The sequence below is a fragment of the Xiphophorus maculatus genome, chromosome 6 (assembly GCF_002775205.1).
Source record: "Xiphophorus maculatus strain JP 163 A chromosome 6, X_maculatus-5.0-male, whole genome shotgun sequence".
Taxonomy (NCBI): Eukaryota; Metazoa; Chordata; class Actinopteri; order Cyprinodontiformes; family Poeciliidae; genus Xiphophorus; species Xiphophorus maculatus.
This window is the reverse complement of record NC_036448.1, coordinates 19,740,361-19,758,230: the sequence shown is the minus strand read 5'-3', so window position 1 is coordinate 19,758,230 and position 17,870 is coordinate 19,740,361. Positions and strand designations below refer to the sequence as shown.

Here is a 17,870-nt window from a genome sequence, read left to right as displayed (position 1 = left end):
AAATCAGATGATATATTTTAACAGTGCTGTCAAAATTCGCAGAGAAACATAGAGGAACACAAATATCAAATATCCTACTAGACAGTTCACCAGCAAAAAAATAAAAAATAAATAAATAAATACGTTGATGGGGTGGGGATGAGTTTCACTTTGTGTGCTTTTCAAAACAAAATACAAGTACGAAAAAAAAATGAAGTAGGAAAAACAAAGAACAACATCGACAAACTTATTAGAAATTCACTGTAACCACTTTGCGTGGACTCCATTTCGGGCCTCTTTATTCCGTGTAGTGTCTCTTTTTAGGTTTCGTTTCGTTCGTGGTCCACAACAACAGCAAACAGCTGTTGTTGTGGACCAGTCGTCATATACAAGATATGATTCTCTTTCTGATTCTCCTTTTTTAGCATTTTAAACAGTGAATAAATAATGTACCTATATAATATTTGCCTAAATAAGCTTATTTTTTCCCCATTAACACTTAAATAGAGTACTCACAAAACAAACGAAATTTAAAGGAGCCAACGCTTGCAGTTACCCCGACATTCCTTAATAACGCTTGCTTTTGAAAACCCAAATGAGCCAGTGTGCTATTGCTATACTGTTACTTAGTCTGATCCCGAGGTTTCGGGGATAAGATAAAGAATCTTCACTTGTGTCACATTAGGAGAAAGTCAGGGTGAGACTCCCACTCTGCATAAAAACACGAACACCTGCGGTCAAAGTACTTCCGTGTCTTACAGTCTGCCAAGTATTTTATTCTTAACTTCTTTCATGTTCGATTAAATTATTATTTTGATCAGACGATGCATACTCCCTTGAATTACTTTAAAAATATAATTTACTTTATCGGTATTTAATGATTTTCTGAGCGCGTTATCCCCAGTGTTTTCATACTTGAAGTTGATTATCCAATGAGCTCGATCCGTTTGTTTCTGATCTCGCCCCACCTTGGATGATCTCCTCTTTCTGGTGATCAGCTGCTGCTGCACCCAGCAACTCTCTTTTCTTTGCAAGCAAATGACAAATTGTGCAAATTAAGCGTCTTATTGAACAGAAAAATAGGCACTTTTCTTTCTCTGTAGTTGGCAGATTTGCAACGCCAGAGTGAGAGGCGAAAAGTAAGCAGATTGTCTGTTATTTTCATTATTTTCTTCCAGAGCGTTTTAATTTTAGAAAATGAGAAGTGTTTAGAAGTTTATGCTTATTTTTGTAGGTCTTAACCGAGTTGCAATGTGGATACAGAGCTACCCTGGACTGCTACTTTTTGGAAGCAATGCTAACACTTGGAGGAATTTGCCATGTCGACATTTGAACTATTTGAAAAGCTATATATACACCCGGTCTTACAGGAAATATTGGAGATGTTTAATTTGTTTCAGAAACTTAAAAACGTTTGCTATGTTTAATGTAGGCTAGGTCGGTTTGTGTTAGCCTTCGACCATACCAGCAAATTGAAAGCTAACCTTCCTTTTTGTTTCGGGGTTTATGTGAATGTTTTACTTCATTGTTTTTTGGAAACTTTATATGAAGCAGAATTGTTAGTAGTTGCATACTTTCATAGGAGAATATCTAATATTTCTAAAGTTATACTGGCAATATTTTTAAAAATGAATATAGGTAAAGATGGACTGACTGACTGATGTCTTAACTCTGCACAAGCGTTGTACAAGTTTGACAAGACTGGGGATTCGAGATTTTTGAGAATCTTATCCCAGAATCAATGCTCTTTGTTTTTATACAGTAATAACTTGATATATTTTGCTTATTTCATAAGGATGGATGCCATATTTAATTTGCTCCAGCAGTACAGACTGGAGTCCTACTACAACCAGTTTCTGCAAATGGGTGTGAAAGATGAACAAGACTTCGTTGATGGAGTGACTGATGAGGATTTGCACAGCCTTGGTGAGGGTTCTGAATACGGCATCAATATGAACCATTTGCAAAGCAAGGTCGAAGTCTTGCATGTTTCTGGGTTGCGGTATGTTTTTCATGTGGAGTTGAAGATTATAAATTGCTCATGGCATTCAATTGAGTTTATTTCTGCAATGGTAATTCACACCAAAGGTAATTTCACAAGAAATGCAGGTTCAGTTCATATCCAAATTGTAGAAATTTTAAGTTCTGTCATTGCGATATTGGGTTTTATGTCCGTAGTGCTTTGCAAAAATATTCACACCTCTTAAACATATAAAATTTTGTCCTGTTGAAAGAACAAACTTGAATCTGTTTTATTTTCATTCTATGTCATTGACCAAGGCAAAATATGTTAACACAGGATGGCTTTCTTCTTGCCATTCCATATTTAATTTATCTTTGGGATCAAGAAAGTATTTTTGAATTGAATTTTGAATAATTTTTAACAAATTGTCCTGTCTGAGCTGCAGATTGCCTTCTGATTAATGTTGTCCTTGCTCAGCTTCTCAGTTAAGCTGTGTCTTGATAGACTTGCAATTGTGCAATATTTGACCACATTTTTAGATTATGGATTGTTGTGAGTTATAACTTTAAAACTCCTATGAAAAAATTCTCCCTGATGCATCAGTTGTGTTTGTTGGTCTTCATGATGTAGCCTGTTGACTTGTGTTCCTTAACAAACATCTTAGTCCTTACAGAGCAGTTACCACTGGGATTAAATCTCAAACAGGTAGACTCTATTTACTCATCGGAGACCTCTGAGGGCTGTTTGTCTGGACTTTATTTTATTTAGAGGAATTGTTTTAAAAACACAATTTTAAAAAAATTAAACAGTAATTTTTCTTGCATTTTACATGTAATAATCACTACTTTGTGGTTGTATGTCACATAAGATAAATGATGTTGAAGCATTATTTTTAACATGACAAATGTAAAGAAGGTAAAAAGGTTTTGCATTGTTTGCATGTTAATTTGTTCTCTTTTTTTTCTCAGGTTTAAGTCGTGTGGAAAAGAATCGTTTTAACAACATGAGAACCTTTATTCAAAAACTAAGTGCTTCCCAGCCACAGGTCCAAACTGTGACACCACTGAAGACTTCAAACTCATTTAGTCTGTGGTACACATATCCTAAATGCCCCGAACGGAAACTGATTAAAGGTAGGAGAGAAATAGGACAACTTTGTCATTACTTTGAATGTTCTAAACTTAAAAACAAATATTAAACTAGTACAATTAGTTATGAAGACAGCAAATACTAGCCCCTATATGAAATTTACACCACAAATGTGAATGTTACAGATATGGACCCTGGACAAAACACTGTCGAAGATCTGATGATACGGATCTCTTACCTTGAAAAAGTTGCCAACACCCTAGGGGGGGTCTGCTTATATACCGTCGATGGGATGCCCCTGACAGATGATCCCTTCTTCAATACATGTGAGTTGATATAAACTCTTTTTATATAAAGACGGTTTTTGTATTAGAAGGCATTTTACCCGTTTACTAGAACATAAAACAAACCAACGTTGTTGCTAAAGATTGAGAAGAAGAAGAAACAGATTTGGGACACAGAACTACTGAACTTCGAACTACTAGTAAAAAAATATTCAAGAGAGTTTTGGTTAATTCCTTTGTTTCATTTTCTCCCATCAACAGTATTTGTGAACTAAGGCAGCACTTACTAACTTGCATGCTTATTTTTAAGACAACAGTTTTAAAAATGACATTTGACTACAGAGATTTGGGCTAAGATGGACAAAGATATACTTTTTGCAGAGCTTTCATTGTATGTATCTGTGACTACTATGTACAATATCACAGTCACATAATGCCAATGCTCTCAGCCTCCTGGCTGTTTATGTTGCTTTGGACTCTGAAGATCATGAGGCGAATAATATTTTGATTGAGCAATATAGCAGAGATGCATTTTTAAAAGTTAGCAAATGGAAAGTTACTGTCCACTTTCCTATTTTATGTTTGAATTGTAAATGTTCAGCACCTGTTTGATACAGAACCATGTTTAACAGTTTAACTATGAATTGGTTTATTTTTCAGGGTCTTTGAAAGAGAGACATATTCAAAATGGTGACACAGTCTATGCCATTTTCACTCCAAAGGAAAACCTAAGACAGGCTCCTCAAATGCCAAAGCAAAAGCCCTGTGAAGCGAATGGGACAGAAGTCATTCGATGCCACATCATGCTCAAGGTAGAGCTGATCCGTGGTGCTTACTGTAAGAGAATAAGTGAGAACATTGCGGCCAATTTTCAGTCTTAAGTGTATGTCGGTAAAGGTTTTGTTTATTATTATGATTTCCCCAAAGGAACTATTATTAGTCTTTACCATCTTATATTTCAGTTGAGTGTAGCTAGTATTACTAAAATAGTCAGCATGTGCATTCCTAGATAATGTGGAACTTTGCTTTAGCTGAGATTTCTAAAAGGCTACCAACATTTGCAAGTCCACCATGGATTGAAATCTCAAGGGATTAAATCGAGTAGGTCTGTTCAGCCTTCCTGTTATCTGCTGAGTATTTAATTTTCTCACAACCTCAGTGAGCCGTAGGCATCCCATAAAATGTGTAAAATACAGAATTTTTGCTTTCTCTGGCATCATTTTTTTTTTTAATACTGAAATTTTAAATCTTCTTCCTTCTAGAAGCACACTGGTAAAGTATGTTTTATTAATTAGAAATAAAAGATGAGTAAATTCATTGATCAGCGCCCTTATAACTAAAAATCAACTGTTTGCAGTAACAGTAAAGTTGTTAGATCCATCTATCCATTTAATTTAGAATATCTTGTAGATATGGCAGTATTAGTTTTCATTAGGAATGAAGATATGGAGAGCATTTTTTTTTAATTCTGGTTGATTTTTTTTTTTTAATTCTATTTTTCTGTTTTCAAGGGATATTTTGACGTTTGTGTGGACTTGGAAAGTGACACAATGGCAACCCTGAGAAAAAAATTATCAGAGACAAGTGGCATCCCAGGACATGTCCTTCATCAGAAGTAAATCTACACAGTTATTTTTTGTTCCTACTGTACTGACCTCTTATTTTCACAGGTAGTCCTCAGCACCGTCACTTGTTTTTTGTTGTAATTTTTGTCCTCAGAGGGACATACTCCATCAGCGACACACTGAAGAAGTGTGGAATTTCGGAAGGCTCAACCGTTTTCTTCAGTTTGTCGTCTTTTTCTAAAGAAACTCCGTATGATGACATGTTCTACTTCAATGATGTTGTGCCTTCAGTGTCGCAAACCCTGATGGGAATCAGTGTATTCTTCTCATCTCTTTATGCTATTGTAAGTACTGTCCTGCTGGTGTCATTTATTCACCTAATGTTATTCAGACTAACGGTCAAAGAAGCTTCTTTTGTGGCCTGTTCACATAAATCCTTTTCTTTTTCTTTTTAATACTCTCTGAAAGTAGCTGTGGTTCTCAATTGTCTTAAGAGTTTTTCTAAAATATGTATTTCTATGTGCTTTCAGGCAGAGCATAGAGACGTACCCCGCAAAATATTGCTTGCCTACATAAGAAAACTGACTGGATGTAACCCCCTCGTCCAGAGCTTGCATCAGCTGTGCAGAAAAGAGAGAGTGACCAGAAACCAGAAGGCAAGTCATGGAAGGTGGCTTAATTCTGTCTTTGTAAATATTGAAGGTATTCATTTTGGTCTTATTTTTCTGCAGTTGTGCTTAGCACATACACATTCAAATTGTTGGATTCATGAGTATTTTTACACAATGAGCCAAAACTAAGCGATTTCTCCTGGGCATTTGGAGCCTACATGAAGCCCCTATTAGGTCATCCTTTCAATTCATGATCTCCAAGTGTTTATCACATCTCTTGATTAGCCCTGACCCACACCTGGTAATAATATTGTAATAAAGTAATGAACCTGTAACCTCTATGGATTCTAAGGGGTATTTGCAATTGCAAAATGACAAAGTGCAAAGCAAGAGCAAGACAGCATCTGCCCAGCCTGCATTTGCACACAAAGTGGAGATATGTGATCTGCAGTGTCTGCCTGATGTTAGAACTGTTGATCAGCAGAATCTAGTGAAGATAACATGCTGAGCAGGACTGCAAAGTTGATCACAAATTTAGTTTAATCAAAAAATCCACGTCCACTATTAATATCACAAAGCACTGTTTTTGATTACCATAATCATTAGTGGAATTAATAAATGCCATTCCACTTGGTATCTGTTATTGCAATTAACCCAAAGCATACAAACATAAACACCATAGACTTAAGAATTTAAGCATGATGAGAGAGGACGTATTTGTCATCACAAGGTGGTTTGTAGTTAGATTTTCTTTTTTGCTGTTCTTATGTGGTGACTTTTTAGTCACTTTTTGAGGTCATTAGAAAATATATTTTTTTTATCTTAACTAATTCACTGTGTTTTTTATGTTGTAACAGTAACTATGACGATGTGCTAACTGATCCTCTGCAGATTGCCGTTGTTGAGAGCTTGTACATGCTCTTCAGAGAGCTTTTACCCAAGCAAGGATCACAGAGCGGGAAGAAAACTATTGAGGACCAGGATGTTTTTGAGAACTCCTTGTACTGCTGGGCACACCTCATCAACAAAGCAAAAGTAATGAAATTATTTTATTTTTTTATTTTTCAAATAGCCACCGTCCGTGTCCGCGTATCTTCATTTTCTGTAAAGTTTTATATTAATTTTAGCCAGTGTCAGTTATTAAAATTTTCTTCCACATCAACAGGACCAGACAACTGAGCATGAAGACTTTACTCCGATCAGCCTTGTGTCCGAAGACGGTAACCATTTCTGTGAGCCAGTCAGAGTTCCCGGAGTGCCAACTGTCTTTGAAAGAGCGGATGTTCTTGACAAAATCAAGGGTATTTTTTAAGCTTAAGCACTATAAAGAGCTTATTTGATTATTCGTGGACAACATACATTCATGATTTCTCACTTTCTGCAGTTTTATTTTGAAACTTGTTAGGCTGTTCGTTCAATTTTTAACTAGCTTCCAGAGTTTTATATTATGGTAATGTTCTAACAGTAGTGGTGTTAATGCCTACTAAGTTGAACCCATAACCAGTACCATCTCTTCTATGTGTGGTGTTCTTGGTTTAGTTTGGTATTGTACACATTTCGGATTGTGCCCTTTACATTAGATGGCATTAAAATCCCAAATTGCACCGAAGAGCCGTTGCGAGAATGTTCCCTCCAGAGAGCTGCTGATGTGGAGAAGATACTTCTCAGCATCCCTCGCTCTGTCCAGTCATATTCTCTCTGGATTCATCACGACAAGGTGTCTAGTCACAAGTATGTATCCTCAAACTAATATTTGAATAATGCTTGTGTTGTTTAAGAAGAATTGTTAATCTTGGACTGAAGTGTGTGTTAGATTTTTTACGATAGGGTTACTTCCATAGTGTGCCTAAGACTTGACATGCATCTCCTCTTTCAAAGACTTCAACATTTAATACATATTTAATAGATCTTCAAAATATGTTAAACAAGTACAGAAAAGCCACCACTTTTGAAAACCTTGAAAGACTCCAAAATAAGAAAGCTCATTTTTAAGAACATTTATTGAATATTTTCGTCTCTTGGAGCAAAATACAAAGGGTCAAGATTTGTTTTAGGTAAGACATGAAATACAGCGCCACCTTGTGGTGAAATTTTACCTTGCTAACCAACCACCATAAAAACACCCACATTGAATAGATCCCTCAAAAGGTTTTTATTACAAAAAAGTTCATCTAATGAACTTTACATTAAAGTTCATTAGAAAGGTTTACAACAAACAAAAGCTTTGAAATATACTAGTTTACTAATCTCTGCAACGTTCTGTTTTTTAGCTTTCAGGTTAATGTTGAGTGGACCTTTGGAAGTATGGTGGAAGGACTAAAAGCTTTCACTTGTCTCAATGTGACTCCACCTCTGCAGCTAAAGGATCTGGGATCAACTTGGAGTTCCCTCGTTATGCTAAGCGAAGGTTGATCATAATATGAACATGCAGTTGTTTCAGTCCAACATCCATGATTTTAAAAATGACAAAATATCCACTCTACATTTGCCTTTATCTCTGGTGTGCTGAGTTTTTTATCTTTAAAGAACTATTTTTCAATAAGGTTATTTGCTCTTTTCCTCCTTTTAACCAGACAACCTTGGGGTTTATCTCTATAAGGCCAAAGGATCCCCTGATATGATCAATGTACATGACTGCCTGGATGGAAAAGTAAAACTAGTGGATCTGAATATTTTGGCTGCCAAGTAAGTACATAATATGATACAATATACAGTACAGACCAAAAGTTTGGACACACCTTTTAATTCAATGAGTTTCCTTTATTTTCATGACTATTGACATTGTAGATTCACACTGAAGGCATCAAAACTATGAATAACACATGTGGAAATATGCACTAAACAAAAAAGTGTAAAACAACTGAAAATACCCCTTATATTCTAGTTTCTTCAAAGTAGCAACCTTTTGCTATGATTACTGCTTTGCACACACTCTGCATTTTCTTGATGAGCTTCAAGAGGTAGTCACCTGAAATGGTTTTCACTTCATAGGTCAACCTGCCCTGTCAGGTTAATAAGTGGGATTTCTTGCCTTATAAATAGTCATGAAAATAAAGAAAACCCATTTTAATTAGAAGGTGTGTCCAAACGTTTGGTCTGTACTGTATGCGTATGCCATAAGAAGAGTACAAAATAAAATCAAGTTTTTTGTTTTTATGGGATGTAGGACTGGTGCCCACAGAGACGATGAAACATTTGTCACTACCAGATCTCCAAAAGAAGCAATACTGGTAATATGTGAAAATACTTGTATTTTTATTTTTCTAATCCTAAAATAACTCAGAATAAAGTAGCATTAGTTGTCCAGACATAAATTAATTAATGTTGACTTGTATTCATCAGATACTGATGGATACCAGTTCCTCCATGGAAGAAGAGTGCTATGAAAATGCAAAAATAAAGAAAATCAATGCTGTGAAAGAGCTTTTTGACAACTTCGCTACCAGGAGCATGGCCTATGATTTCCATCATGTCATTGGTCTTGTGAAGTTTGATTCCTTTGTGAAGACCCTCCATACATTTACTGAAAATCTGGAAAAGTTCAAGGTACGCACTTTGTTGCAGTAAAAAAGATGATCTTTAAATGTGTTATTATAATTTTGCATTTTAAAAGCCATAGTTGGTCTAAGACAATTTATTTCAGTTTCTTAAATCAATGCAGAGACGATTTCGGAGGTGAAATGTATGTTTACACCTTTAAGTTATTCCCCAGATAAGTGCTGCCTGATAACTTGGGGCTGCAGAGACATCCACGTGCATACTATTCTTACATTCATGCATTTTTGTTTTTATAAGAACACATGCGCACTACATTGTGTAGACTTTAACTGAAAAAAGGTTGCTTCTAGAAAACTGCATTTAAAGATTAGGGATGACTTAAATCGGTGTTTAATCCCTGCAACAGCTGCTACATAACAGGACTTGGTTTTTATCATGCTCTTCCACATTCGTAGGAACATTTGCGTGACTTGAAGGCAAATGGATGTACTCTCCTGTACGATGCGCTACGGCGAGGAGCTCGTGAGCTTGAAAAAGTCAAGGAGAGATTCCCAGATTGTAGACTTCGCATCATATGCCTTACCGATGGAAACGACTCTGGGTAAAATTTCCTTCTGCTTCACTTTACATTTTAATCACTTCTTCTGTTGATTAGGAAAATCTTATATTAAGCTTGAAGAATTTAACATTGTCTTTCCTTGTGTATAATCAGTTTGCGCAAGGTGTACGCACATCCTTAACCCTTCTGCAGTGTTAAGAAATGGGGTTGTTTGGATTCCACAAGCTCTTTACTCTGTGTGGGGTCATGATGATGTGCAATTTTACAAGTTTTTCTTTTTTTTCTGTTGTCACTGCTGCCCGACCGTGACATTTGCCACCCTCCTCCTGAGAGTCGAGCTTAGATTTGAGTTTAACTGGGCCTAACAAGTAGGTTGTCCTCCATTTGTCTGTTTAGGTGCAAAAAATGTTGGTTTTTTTTTAGTTCCCAGACAGAGCCTGTAGCTGTGACAGTGAAACTGCTCAAATCTGACATCACTGTTGATTCGATCCTCCTGGGAAATGTGGAGAACAACATGCTGCATGGGATCAGCAATGCAACAGGTTTATTTTTATTGAGTCTAGTTACCAGTTTTTTCACAGCAGCTAAACAATGTTTTGAAGCTTTTCTTTATTTGCTCTAATTTCTTTATATCTCTAGGTGGTTGTTGTTTCAAGCCTCAGACAACCAAAGATGGCCTAAAGCTTTTTGAAATTGAGACAGTTCTGTCCTTGGAGCAAAGGAAACCCAAGAAAAAACTTGATGCATCTTCCATCTCTAAGGTCTGTCATGACTGTTTGTCTGCATTTAGTTAAGATGAATGAAACACTATGGCTTTATGACGTATTTATTTTCATTCCTTCTAGTCTGGATTAATGGGCCTCTTTGCTGCTCATGGGTATGATGAATACCCAGAGACATTCCTGCCAAGTCAGATAAATGACAGAGTGACCCTGACTGAAAGGTAGCAGACATCATCACTTTTCTGTGAATAAATGGACAATTCCAGCCCTTTTTTTCTTAATCAGTACCCTCAAAAAGAAGATTTGTGAGTCAAAGGCTGGACGATTCATGGAAAAGGAAAAACGGATCCTGGAGGAACTCAGAAGTCTGCACTGTGACCCGCATCCCTTCTTTAGAGTCTTTCCATCAGAGTCTGATTTCAGTAAGTTGATTTTTTTTTTTTTTTCCCTGTTGCAATTTTTACAGGTTAACTTTTTAAAAGTGACCAATAATTGTGCCATAAATGAAGCTGTAATTTGTAAAAACTAGATGGTAAATCTATGAACCATATAACAGATTATTATGAATAAAGAATTTCTCTATTTAAAAAATATTTTTATGACATCTGTGCTAAGAAACTCATCTTTTCAGCATTCTGGAGGATTCTCATGCAGGGCCCTCCTGACACACCATACCAGTCGGGCGTGTTTGAGCTGTACTGTCAGTTTGGATCCGACTACCCAGTGAAACCTCCAGTCCTTCGTTTTGTCACAAACGTATCCTGACACTTTGTGGAAACATTAAATATATCTTGCCAAGTATATGTAACTTCATTGTATGTAGTTAGAATTCTTAACATCATGACAGGTGTACCACTGCAACGTTAACAGTGTGGGCCGGATCTGCCACAACATATTCGACCGAAACTACAATGCACACCTCACAATGAAAGACATTTTTGATGCTGTGTATGGGCTGCTCATCATTCCTGAGCCAGATGATCCCCTGGATAGGTGAGGAATATTTTAGTATTTCACATGGTCGTTTATCTGAATATAAAATCCACATGCTTTAACTTCTGCTTCTCCAAAAGGCCTATAAATATAAAAATTTATTGATACATTAAATTATTATTTTTTTTAAGCATTTTGGCTGAGGAATTCTTGACAAGCCGTGAGATGTACGAACAAGAAGCCAAGAGGCACACGGAGGAACATGCAGGGAAGTCTCTGGATGATATGGAAAAGGTGGATCAATGGGCATATTTACAGTATTGGTGGTGTAATAGTCCATGGATAAATTTAACATTTATGTATCTTTTTTTTCCTGAAGAAACTGGTGGATTCTGTGCCACAGTTTGTTCCCCAACACCTGCTCTGTCCTCTGACCAAAAAGATGTTTGTTGATCCTGTGAAAACAGTTTATGGCACTGTGTATGAACGCAAAGCCATCGAGGAGCATCTCAAACAGTAAGCTACTGCATCTGCATCTGTTTTTGTTAACTGAAATTTGAAGCTGCTGCGTTATTACTAACCAGGATGCGAAATGTGAAATTGTGAGACATTTTTGTTCGAGCTGCGTCTTTAAAATGATGTTAAAAGGATGCTCTAATCATGACGGTGTCCCTCTCGTTCAGACACAAACATGATCCACTGGCTGGCCCAGGACATGAGCTTGAAATGAGTGACTTAATGTCAGACTGGAACATGAAGAAAATGGTGATGGATTACAGATCTCAACAAATTCAGTGAATCTTCTTGGGAACATCTCTTTTTTTTTTTTTCAAATAACCACAGTGACTTTAAGATGACATTGGTTAGAAAATAGCTTGGATGCATGCTTTTTTTTTTATTATTATCGTGCTTTATTATTACATGTATAACTTAGTTCTTATGTGTGGTATTAATCTGTTACTAATCAAGTTAGCATGTGATTTTTTTTGTATAGTATTTTAAATTCTACTTGATATTTTGTTAAAGACAAATTGTGTTTATTAATCAAGTATTTGCTTGTCCTTTCACATTCTTACAGTTTGTACATTGTAGTTAAAAAACTAAGGCTTGGAATTGTTTTTGTTTTTTTTTTATTCATCAGCATTTTCCCTTTTGGATGTTTTCATTTATTTACAGCGTTATTCAAGGCCTTTTGGGGAAACAGAAGTTGAAGCAGCATGTGTTTTGTCTGGATTCTGAATAAAGCAACTGGTTGAATTTAACTAGGGCTGCACAGTGGTAGCATTGTTGGTGTAGCAAGAAGGTCCTTGGTTCGATTCCCAGCCCGGGGTCTTTCTGCATGGATTTTGCATGTTCTCCCTCTGCATGCGTGGATTCTCTCCGGGTTCTCCGGCTTCCTCCCACAGTCCAAAAACATGACTGTCAGGTTAATTGGTCTCTCTAAATTCTTCCTAGGTGTGAGTGTGTGTGTGCATGGTTGTTTGACCTGTGTGTCTCTGTTGCCCTACGACAGACTGGCGATCTGTCCAGGGTGAACCCCGCCTCTCGCCTGGAACGTCAGTTGGAGATGGGCGCCAGCACCTCCGGACCCCACTAGGGACAAGGGTGTAAGAAAATGGATGGATGGATATTTATAACTAACTCTTGTCTTAAGAGCTTACATGAGATTAGACTTTGTGTGTCTTGAGGGTTTATATAAAATTAAAGTGTGTGTATGGCCTTATTAGAGTGACAGAGCCATTTTTCAAATACTATGTTGTGACTGTTTTACATAGCTTTTGGGAGTTATTCATACATCAGTCAAGTATCTTGAAATGACAATCAAGTTGGACTCTTATGGTGTCACGATGTTGAATAAACATCGAATCTTTATTGTACTATTTAATAGAATTAAGTAATTTTGAAAATTGAATTTAACATAATCTTGTGACTATTAAAAGCATCATTGGGTTTGATTGAAGAGCCAATCACCGCTGTACAATCGGATCAGTCTGCATTACGTCATTTTAGCTACCGGAAGTGAATGAATCTCTTTTTGTCAAAGTAAATGTTAATTTAAAAGTATGTTACAACGACATATACCTGGTCTTCACTTAACTCCACACACTCATTCAGTGTTTTGTTTACAAGGCCAGTGGTATGATTTCATTTTTCCTCCATTCATTCTAGGTCAATTTAAGAAGAGCCACATGGTTTGTCTTTTAATGTGAAATCCATTACCGGAAGTTTTTAGAGTTAAAGACTTGGTGTATTGTAGTGACAGTGAAAAACTGCTGACACTACAAGACACGAACACGGCAGGTGAGTTTGAAGTTTTCCCACATGTTTGAATGTAAAGTTTTACATTATGTTCAATGAGATACATCTACTTCCTTACCGTATTGGTTATTTATGTCTTTAAACCACAATAGCTAGATTTTATTTTCGTTCTGAAGCAGGACCTCTTAAACTAAGATTCAGTATTTGAAATATGTTCAGTATTTCTGGGCCATGGTTCTGAGTCATAAACTGCTTTTTTAGAGTTTTAGAAGATACTTTATCAGTGGAAATCTCTTAATTCACTGAAACTGCTTGTCGTCAAGACAAACTCCTCATGCAGGGATAGCCTGCCTTTCTTGCAGAACCTGTCTGCGGGCTCCTATTTTGTGGGAAGTTTAGTGCAACATTTTGTCAGGATTTGCTGAGACTTGGGAAAATTCAAGAATTTCTGCAAGGCCAATAAACAGTTTTATTTGCTGGATATTGAGTGAGTTTCACACAGACGTAATGAGTTGAACAATGTTTTTTGTTGGCCAGTTTTTTAAACTTACACTTCCTCTACATGTGTATGAATTCCAAACAGGTAAATAGTTTCACAAATTTTACGTGGAACTAAAATTTCACGCGTAGTATACAAAAAGGCTTTTGTGAAGCCATGAGTCAAAATGTCGCCATCTGACAACTGAGCCTGCAGAATTCAACGTAAAACGTGGAATATGTAAACTACTTGCGTATTGCAAGGAATCTGATTTATTTCAGTTTATTTATGTAGCGCTTTATCACAACATGTTTCCTGAAGTAACTCTGTGATAAAGAAGTCAGTTAAATCCAATCATACAGACAGACTCCAATACAATCCAAATTGGGCCATGCAGATAAGCTGAGCTTGTGATTAAAATGTTTTCTAAACCAGGAGATTGCAGAGTCTCACTGGTAGCATTCAGTTTTCCTGGATGAGTAAAGAGTGTTGGGGTTTCTGTGCAATGTGAACATTATCAAATGGAGAGGAAGGATGGAGAGTTAGAATTAAATAAAGACAAGTGGTACTAAAGATGTACATCTTTTAAATATTTCAAATGACAGAAAGCTTTGTCAGCTGTCTCAATCACCAACTTTTATTAGGACTAAAGTCCCACATACCATTGAACCATTTGTTTTGGCAGCAGAAGTTTAAATACATTACATTTCTAATTATTATATTTACCATATTTAAAGATTCTTAAAACATTTTCTGTTACATTAAACAGCTATAGCTCTGGGAGGTACATTTATTGTATTGATTAACTGAATTAGCTATTTTTGGAATATCAGATATGACTTATTTAATAAATGTGCTCTTTGGGTTTCCATTGTTGAGACTGATGCCAGTCCGCTCAGGGTCTGGCATCTTGTTTTACAAGCATGCGTTACAACTTGGATTTATTTGGACTCTGAATTCAGGTCAACTCCTGGAGTGGAAGATTAAAATAAAAGTATGTTTTAAAAATTATTTTCTGTGATTTGTAGTTGTAAAAGAAATTGAACTTTTTGGGCCATTGACAAAACACCATAAAACAGCAGATTAGATTCATCCCTGTTTCAATACACCTCAGTTAAATGACTGAATTACCCCTGAGTACAGAATTAAGCTCTAATCTTTTTTGTATTTGTATTGTGTCCTGTCCAGCAATTTAGCACTCTGAATGCTAAGAAGAAGCCCAACAGATTTGTTTGCAACTTTTGCTATAATGCTTTAGGTTCATTTAAAATGCAATAGACATGGAGACAGAAAAGAGGGGGTGAATAAAGAAAAGAAATATAAAGGAAAGAGAGATATCAGAAGAAAGGAAGAAGTACAAGAAAACACCCTAGAAGTCAGTTTATATCCCTGCAGAAAGAGAAAAAACTAAGAATCCACAGTGGCAAATATGCATCACTGAAAAGCAAACTGTACTAATTAATCCAAGATGTATTTAGTGGCAGCTGCAGCTGAAGGTGGTGTATCTGTCGGGGCCTGAATTCAAAGCTTATGATGAAAAAAAAAATGCTGTAGTTGCATGTACCTGTAATTTAACAACAAAACAAATATGAGAGAACAGCATCATATCATCATTTATTTCCATCTGTCCTGTCCTTACAGAGATGTGGTGGGTGGTGTGGGTCCTTGCTGCAATAGTGTTTCTCTTCAGCACTCTGGATGTGTGGTACTTCCTGCGAGCGGGCGCCGTTCTTTTGCGGGCGTGGTTTCAACCTCCAGTGTGGGACGTCACAGGAGAGCAGGTCATGACGGGACGCGTCACCCCACGTGACATCGACATGTGTCACATGAACAATGCCCGGTACCTCCGGGAGTGCGACTTCGCCCGCTTCTCTCTCTACATGCGCAACGGTGTGTTCAAAGCAGCGCGGGCCCTCAGAGCCAACCTGGTGGTGGGGGCCACAACCATTCGCTACCGCAGGGCTCTGTGTATAGGAGAAGGTTACGATCTGTGCAGTCGTATCGTAACTTGGGATGACAAAGCTTTTTTCCTGGAGCAAAGGTTTGTGTCCACTAAAGACAGACTGGTGTGTGCCGTCATGTACTGCAAGCAGAGTGTGATACGCAGCAGCCCTGACAAGATCTTACAGCACCTGTGTAAACGGAAGGTAAGAGAGGAAGTGAAGGCTGATAGGATGAATCTGGGCACATACTAGCATCAAATGACAATAATCTTGTGTTTTGCTGCTTGTAGGTAGAGCCTCCTGAGTTTCCAGAGGACCTGCAGCATTGGGTCAACTTTATTTCTGCCAGCAGCCAGGCCCTGAGAGCTGAGAGTGGTCTTGAGGAGAAGAACAAATAGTTGGATGGACAGTATATCTTTCCTGAGACTCACCATCGTCTCAGAGAGAAATTAATAATCTGCACAGTTATGTCACTACTTCACTGTTGTGCCTGTTCTTTGCTCTAAGGGTACTTTGAACCCAGTATTTAAAGATGTAACACAGGAATATTGGTGTACATTGCATTAAAAATGGTGTTACATCACAACTTTTGTAACTGTAAATATCTAATGTATGACAGGTTTTATAGCAGCAGCAATAAAACTAATCCATGGGTTAAGGTGTGAGTTTCTTATTGGGACGAAATATGCTTTCAAAGCACAAAAATGTTAGAAATAAAAATGACTTCTTGTGCTTTAACATCTGAATGCATTGTTTCTGTTGTACCATCTGAGGGCAGCTGTTAACATCTAGTGCCATTTTTTTTCTACACAGGTATGTGCCAAGAAAAGAGCAAAACATTTGTTCATTTAATTAAGTCCAACGCTCTTTACTTGTATAAATCCATTACACTGATATATATTCAAGTATTTAGTTCTGTTCATTTTTCACAGCTAGTTAAAACACAAAATGCAATTTCTCAAGAAATGAAAATATTATAGAAGACTGATGAAATAAGTAGTTTTGTTACGGTCTTATGGGGGAAGATTGCTGCCTTGACAGATGTCTAGAATCCAAAACTGTTCTGTGTTAATAAGATGGATGCTGTATTTGAGCATATTAATGCTAAGTTGAGTGGAAGAACAAACAGTGATAGAAAATTATGTCCAAGAAATTGGCAGTTGAAGCTGTAAAGGAATTGTAAAGTGATTGTATTTGATAGTTTAGTAAAGTTTCGCAACATGTCAACTGCAGCTTCAAGGGATTCAGAAAAGGTTATAAGGGTCATGGGCCACAACTGCAATGCTTCCCGTACAAAGCTACTGTCTAGGCAGAGACAACATCCGAAATACAGTGTATCTTACCTTGATTAATGGAAAAAAAGGACTTGATTGTTGCTCAATAATAAAATGTCCTCTTTTGAGATTAAATCAAATTCTAAATTTCATTTGCGCCATGTTGAGACTTAACTGGCCAGCCAATCGGACCTAAATACTATGGAGAAATTGGTGGAAGATGAGATACCATAGTCTTCAATGGTGAAAGGTGCTGTTAAAGGCAATTAACTTTCTTAACGTCTATGTTGAACCACAGGGTGACTGCCTCCATGCAATGCAATATTGATGCAGTAATTCAGGAATTACTGCATCAATATTGCATTGCATCAACATTGCATTGCATGGAGGCAGTCAGTGTCATGAATCCAAACAGTGTTAAAGAGCTTAAATCATTTTAAACTTACAAGATAAACTTCAGGCGGCATGTAATACTTCTGTGATTATTAAGATATTTTCTTCAAAACCCATTAGCTTCAGGTTGTTTGTTTAGTGCGTCTAGCTTTAACGTTATATCTCTCACTAATTTGACTTGGTGTCGTCCTTAAGAGCAGAAGTTTGCTTTTCATTTGTGGCCTCTGAAATATCCACTTAACGACCTAGTTTTACTCATTGAACTGCTGAATTGCAATGTTCAAATCGGGTGCTAACTTCAAGACTATGTTTTCCACTTG

General features: G+C 37.0%; 2 protein-coding genes across 2 annotated transcripts; both read left to right on the top strand.

Moving 5' to 3' along the window:
- The first annotated feature begins 961 nt into the window (after positions 1-961).
- On the top strand, positions 962-12,032 carry LOC102231414. Its single transcript, XM_023334943.1, has 25 exons — positions 962-1,118; positions 1,775-1,905; positions 2,911-3,075; positions 3,217-3,357; positions 3,976-4,127; positions 4,827-4,930; positions 5,035-5,224; positions 5,411-5,536; positions 6,383-6,526; positions 6,657-6,792; positions 7,072-7,222; positions 7,762-7,898; positions 8,065-8,176; positions 8,658-8,721; positions 8,834-9,037; positions 9,445-9,590; positions 9,972-10,090; positions 10,188-10,309; positions 10,394-10,491; positions 10,556-10,692; positions 10,902-11,026; positions 11,118-11,263; positions 11,395-11,497; positions 11,583-11,719; positions 11,887-12,032. The coding sequence occupies exons 2-25, from the start codon at positions 1,776-1,778 to the stop codon at positions 11,999-12,001; spliced, it is 3,204 nt and encodes a 1,067-aa protein (XP_023190711.1). The 5' UTR covers positions 962-1,118; position 1,775; the 3' UTR covers positions 12,002-12,032.
- Positions 12,033-13,435: 1,403 nt separating this feature from the next.
- LOC102218863 (protein THEM6-like) lies at positions 13,436-16,541 on the top strand. The gene is made up of 3 exons (XM_005799945.2): positions 13,436-13,504; positions 15,582-16,087; positions 16,174-16,541. The coding sequence occupies exons 2-3, from the start codon at positions 15,584-15,586 to the stop codon at positions 16,279-16,281; spliced, it is 612 nt and encodes a 203-aa protein (XP_005800002.1). The 5' UTR covers positions 13,436-13,504; positions 15,582-15,583; the 3' UTR covers positions 16,282-16,541.
- The last annotated feature ends 1,329 nt before the right edge of the window (positions 16,542-17,870 follow it).